The sequence below is a fragment of the Octodon degus genome, unplaced genomic scaffold (genome assembly GCF_000260255.1).
Source record: "Octodon degus isolate 3935 unplaced genomic scaffold, OctDeg1.0 scaffold00007, whole genome shotgun sequence".
Classification (NCBI taxonomy): domain Eukaryota; kingdom Metazoa; phylum Chordata; class Mammalia; order Rodentia; family Octodontidae; genus Octodon; species Octodon degus.
In genome coordinates this window covers 21,654,949-21,660,792 of record NW_004524583.1, presented here as the reverse complement: position 1 = coordinate 21,660,792, position 5,844 = coordinate 21,654,949, and the positions used below count along the sequence as shown (strand labels likewise).

At 49.5% G+C, this 5,844-nt stretch overlaps 1 protein-coding gene across 1 annotated transcript in view; it reads left to right on the top strand.

The window, feature by feature from the left end:
• Prkch (protein kinase C eta) overlaps positions 1 to 5,844 on the top strand; it is a 207,347-nt gene extending 201,503 nt beyond the window's left edge. Inside the window, exons 15-16 of the mRNA XM_004624806.3 lie at positions 2,942 to 3,085; positions 4,567 to 5,844. Coding sequence (XP_004624863.1) covers positions 2,942 to 3,085; positions 4,567 to 4,713 — 291 coding nt within the window. The 3' untranslated portion in view covers positions 4,714 to 5,844. The remainder of the gene's footprint in view (positions 1 to 2,941; positions 3,086 to 4,566) is intronic.

Genomic DNA, 5,844 nt, shown 5'->3' with positions numbered 1-5,844 from the left:
TCCCTCCCTCCCTCCCTCCCTGCAGATTAGAATGTGCTTTTGTTGGCCCTAAAAAACGTTCTGCTGCCTTCAGCAAATGTGCTCAGAATCCCTCCTCCTGGAGTCCCATTATTTTCCTTTTGGGCCGACTTTCCTGTCTGGGCGGAGGTCAGCTGGGGTGAGGCAGGTTTTGAGTGTGACCCTAGACATGGACCAGAGTGACTGCTCCAAGCAGCATTGTTGATTTCTTTGCCACCAGAGCCCCATTGGGGGCATAAGTGCATACAGCAAATATTCTGCAAAAGCACTCTGCTGTCACCATTCACAGCAGAAGAATATGGTATGCCTAGAAAACCCTGTGCCCACCGTAATGAGGTGAGACGCTGCCCTGCTGCCGGCTCTCCGCACCTGCACCAGTGTACAGTGACAAGTGCCAGGCTGCACGGTGTCCTTAGTTTCCATCACTATATCTTTGGAAAGGTGTAGTGTGGAGATGCTACAGGCCCCGCACAGAACTTCCCTCCCCTCGCCCCATCACCCCCCTCGTGTCCCCCAGAATGCCTCCACCCTGTTTCTGTCTCACAGTATCCACCCCCCTCTGGTTTCTCCCTCAGCTCTGCCGGCTGCCACCCTGGGTCCCTTCCCCCTCCGCACCAGCAGCCAGGAGCCGTGTAAAGGAGGGAGGGAAGCTAGCCAGGTGAGAGGTGACAGACGAGAGAGTGGCAACACGAATGGCCAGCCGGGGGTCTGTGTTACCCAAAAGGCACCTGCTGCTCAACTCCAGGTCATTTTGTGGATGAAATTAGCCAGCACGTTCTCCAGTATCACATTTTCCAGGAGAGGTTGGAAAACCTCACCTCAGTGTGCTATGACATTTCGTAGTTTTAAATGTTTGACAAGTAATTTTAAAAAATTAAAACATACTTTGTGGACTAAGTAAAATGTGTCTGAGGCCTGGTCCTGCACTGCTCCTCTTGCCCAGCTGAACAAGCTGTTCCCACACATTCACGAGATGTCCTCTTCCTGCCTCGTTGGCAGGCCTGGGGATTTCCCCCAAGCACCTGGGTCTATCCTGTCGTCCTTGTCTCCTGAGGTTTTATTTATTTATTTGTTTGTTTGTTTGTTTTCTGTATTTAGGACAGGGTCTTCAGGGTCTCACTATGTAGATCAGACTTGTAGTGAGTCTCCTGTTTCAGCCTCCCGAGTGCTGGGATTACAGGCGCGCGCCTCCACGCTCAGTCTTACTTATTTTTTTTGCAGCATCGTTATTTGTTAACTAGCTCTTAGAATAGCAACTGCTTGTCCATCAGGGATTGTTTCCCATGGCCTTCCCAGAGAGACAGTCTACTCATTTTTGTTGTGTTTTGCTTTTATGAATGTTTTCTCCTTTTTATCCTGGTAAAGGAGAAAGTCAATGCAAGGAGACCTCGGGCTCTGTGAGCTTCCGGCTCTTAGAGAATGAAGTCACGTACAGCCCATGTGCTTCCTGCCTCCCCGTTTGTGGCTGTGTGGGCCTGGACTAGAAACTGCTCTGACTGGACCTCAGTGGCCTTCACTACTCACGTTGGTCCCACCTCCAATCCAGTAGCCCCCAAGACCTTTAACGTCCTAAGTTTACCGGGAGCAGTGCTAGAGTGGTGCATTTAAGTACTGACTGTCCCAGCTCGGGCCTGTGTCATTTCAGCCAGTCCATTTTTATATTGAGCAAATTTGATTAAATCGTTGGTTTTTTATTTCCTGTGATAAAAATTAATGAAAAAATATACAGTCATCGGAACACCATAAGGCCAGAGTCCGTACGGGTTGGCCATCTGGCCAGATGGGGTGGCCGCCTCCACGTACTACCTTCACAGGTCTGCACCAGTGAGGTTTCTTCTCATGTGCTCTGCGGTCAGCTTCAAGGCAGTGTCCATAAGCACAGCAGTGCTTCTGTCTCGTGTTCACAAATCAGGCTTGGACAGGGGCACTCAGGGGCTAGCGTAAAGCTGTCACAATCTGTTTAGAGATAACTTGATTTAAATAAACACAAAAACTTTTTTATCCAAGGCAGTTTTTATTTTTTTTAAAGGGAAATTAAGTTAGTCATGTTGCTTTTTAAATATCACATTCTAGCCATGAAAAGTGAGTTATCCTCTAGGAGTTCATTTTACCAAAGCGTACTTAGCCTGAATATCTGGGTAAGCAAGCGCTGAGCACCGAGCAGGTTTGCTAACTGACGGAGGGAAAGAGCGAGACTTACATGCAAGTCTTACTCAGATGTGTGGTGTCACTTATTTAGTTTTAGTGTCTCAGACATGAAACCTACTTCACAGTGGAGGGAGGAGAGGCCCCGCGAAGAGAAGCCCGTCATCTAGGATGATGTGTCTTCTGCATAAGTGGTCAGTGCGCTGTCCACAGGAGACAGACTTAAGCTTTCACTCTTGCTGCTGCTTCATACAAATCTTTAAAAATAGTGATGCTCACTCTTCCCTCTGTGGTCTGGGCAGAGAGCAAGAATCTGGGCCAGCTGGGCAGGTCTGTCTCTCTCTCTCTCTCTCTCTCTCTCTCTCTCTCTCTCTCTCTCTCTCTCTGAAAAATGGCTCAGCTGTTCCTACAAGTAGCTCCATTCATGAGATGCCTGCTGCCCGCAATGGCAGTGTTGAAGACACACTATTTTATAAAGAGCTTCTTTAAAGAGCGGGAAATAAAATACATGGTGTTTACAGAAATGAAACCTGGACCCTTCGAGCCTCCGCTGAGTGGCTGTGTCTGAAATGGAAGTGGGGAAGCCGTAAATCCACGCGAGCAGTTGTGCCTCTGAGGCATGATTCATACTGGCTCTGCAGCCCCTGATGGAAAATCCAGCTAAGTGAGCAGGATCACCCAGAAAGCCAGGGCTGGGGCTCACTGCCCTGCGACCTAGCTGTTGCGTATACATGTGAAGGAATGCTGTTTATTCTCTCTCTCTTTCTCTCCTCTCCAGTTCATGACCAAGAATCCCACCATGCGCCTGGGCAGCCTGACACAGGGGGGCGAACACGCCATCTTGCGACATCCTTTCTTTAAGGAAATTGACTGGCCCCAGCTGAACAACCGCCAGCTAGAACCGCCTTTCCGACCCAGAATTGTAAGTGTCAAGACCACTGCAGTAGACTTCCTCTTCCTGAGAGAGAGGATCCTAGCCGCTGCGGGTGGAGTGTCTTCTATGGAAAGACCAGAAGTTGTCCTGACCGGCTTCCTGGGACAGCCTCCCCTGGGAGGAGGCCAGGCTCTTTGTTCCCAAGATAGTATCTTCCTGCACAGGTTACTTCTCTCAGAATCTTTACCTCTGGCTTGCCCTAGTTCCATCCCCCTTTCAAGTAAATTAAAATCTCAGGTCTAGAGGCCTAAAGTGTTTTGGATTTTCCCATGAGTTTGGCTGAGTCATTGTTCCTAGCCAGTTTCTTCATGTTCCTGAGCCAGGGACTGTATGTGCTTATCCCCCAGCCCCCAGGCAAGCAGAGAAAGTGCGAAATGTTCTTTCACCAAGCCTGACTCCTGTCTTAAAGAGCCCAGATTGGTAATCGCTACTGTAAGGCCAAGTTCCGGCCAGTGCAGGCCAAGCCCCTTGGGTGAAATCTTGAGAGCGTCCAGGCTGCCTCTCCAGGCTGCACACCAGAAGGGCAGTGCCTCTGGGCAGGCCAGCTCCTGCTGTGGGAGCTGAGCTCTGGTTTGTCTGCAGGTCAGGACAGCCATATAGCTGGCTGCAGATCAAGAGTCAGAGGGAAGAGAGTTGATCTAAAGACAAGGAAAAAACATCATAGTCAGGTGTGAGAACCAGAGGTTGAGCCCTGGTGGAAGTGGTCATGTCAGCATTAGCTCATAAATATATACAATTATACACAAGCTTTTCAAATAGATAGCCGGCTTATTCTATAATAGCCTGCTAGGCTTTTCAGCAGGCAGCACAGGTAGGGCCCTTCCCGCCCACAGGCCTCCTCCCAACCCCCACCGGTGCCTGTGGGATGAGGCAAAGTTTGGCTTTCAGAGGCCAGTCCTGTGGTGCTGATGCCCAGCCAGCCCCACAGGGCGGAAGGCAGCCAGCCTGTGAGTGGCACCCCCGGTGGCTTTCCCAAGCTCAGCATTTCCAGAAGTCTTTGGAGAGCAGCTCCTCGGGTGTGTAAAAGTATGTGCAAACAGGAGGAGATAAAGAGAGTGCGCACCTACTCAACCTCAGTTGACAAGTGCACACTCATGAGACCCCTGGGGGTTGGCTGGGGAGCAGGACCTCCATTGAAATAGACAGTGAGGGGCGAGTGAGCCGGCTGCTTTGGGTGACCAGATTAATTCTGTAGCCTTTCAGTGGAAAGCTGGCCTGCTCAGCAGGCTTCTCATGGGGTTAGTGAACTGATGGTTGCCAAATGCCCTAATAATACGCAGGCCGCAGAATTGCCATAAAGCAGCATTTAATCGCAGTGATGGTACCTGGAAATAATGCCACCGAGCAAGCAGCAGCTCTCTGAGGCTGTTGGAAGGGGCTGAGTCCCAGGCAAGATGAGCGCGCTTCAGCTGCGTAGAATCTGACCCTTGTTTCCTCCTTTTTTTTTTTTTTTTTTTTTCTTTTGACAGAAATCCCGAGAAGATGTCAGTAATTTTGACCCTGACTTCATAAAAGAAGAGCCAGTCTTAACGCCAGTTGATGAAGGGCATCTTCCTATGATCAACCAGGATGAGTTCAGAAACTTTTCCTATGTGTCTCCTGAATTGCAGCCCTAGTTTTATGGGGAAAGAGAGATGGCATGAGGATCCAAAGGGAATAAAGGCACCCCTGGAATTTTCTTTGTGGGACCTCCCCAGCATCGCCTTAGAACACAGCCTTACTACCTTCAAGGAGCAGATGCTCACCACCTCGTGAAGAGCGGAACTCCCAGGGACCAGCTGTCTCAAGTCCAGAGGCGCCATGGCCCTGGAATAAGTTGACACAGAATTGAGATTTTATGAAGACAGTGCTGCTTCATTTGTGAGAGCCCATGGCTACTTCCGGCTTGGGATAGTGACAGGAACCAAAAGGAGAGAACATCTGAAGACTAAACTAGGTTCTACTCCTGAGGTGAACAGGTTTTTTACTTGGAGACAGAAGCCAACGCTTTGTGTGGACCACTTGGTGCCCTGGGTCCAGCCAGCGAGCACAGCGCTCCCTCATGCCCGCAGCACAGTCTGCAAGTGGACTCTAAATGCTAATGAAGAATTTTAGTGTCTTTTCAAGGAAAAGGGAGGTTCCTTTCCAAGTAGAATGTTTGACTCTTCATACTCACTCTGAAGAAGCAAAACCTGCTATCCTTCATACTCCCAACTCAAAGCCCAGTGTGGAAAGCAGACGTTGGCACTCTGACAAGGGCCACAGCAAAACCTCTGACCCTGACTTTCCTTTAGGAGATATTTATTGAGCGTCCAGTGAAAGGTGCCCCGTCCACAGCAGCGTAAACAGCAGCTCTGCCCTCATGAAGCTTCCATTCTGCCTGGGTCTTCTAACTTACCTGAATAGTGTTTGCATTCTGTGGAATGCCTCTCCGTGTCGTGTGTGTTGCATTCCTTTGTCTGTACAGGACTCTTTCTCAAAGAAGGGTTGCTGCCAGCCCCTGTGGCTCAGCGGCTGGTGAGCTTCGGCCGCCCACTGCCCTGGGGAGTTGACCATGTCCACCTCTCCCCGGACTCACGGCTGAAGATGTGCACGCTGTTTATTTAACTTATGTTTTCAGAGAGAAAAGAATTTGTTTAAATGTATACTTTCATGGTTAGAAACGGATCCTGTAAACAGGACATATGGCAAAAACAGACCTTATGATGTGTAACCAAACCTGACATTGGAGAATTTTATGTGGCTGGAAATAAATACATTTTGTAGCA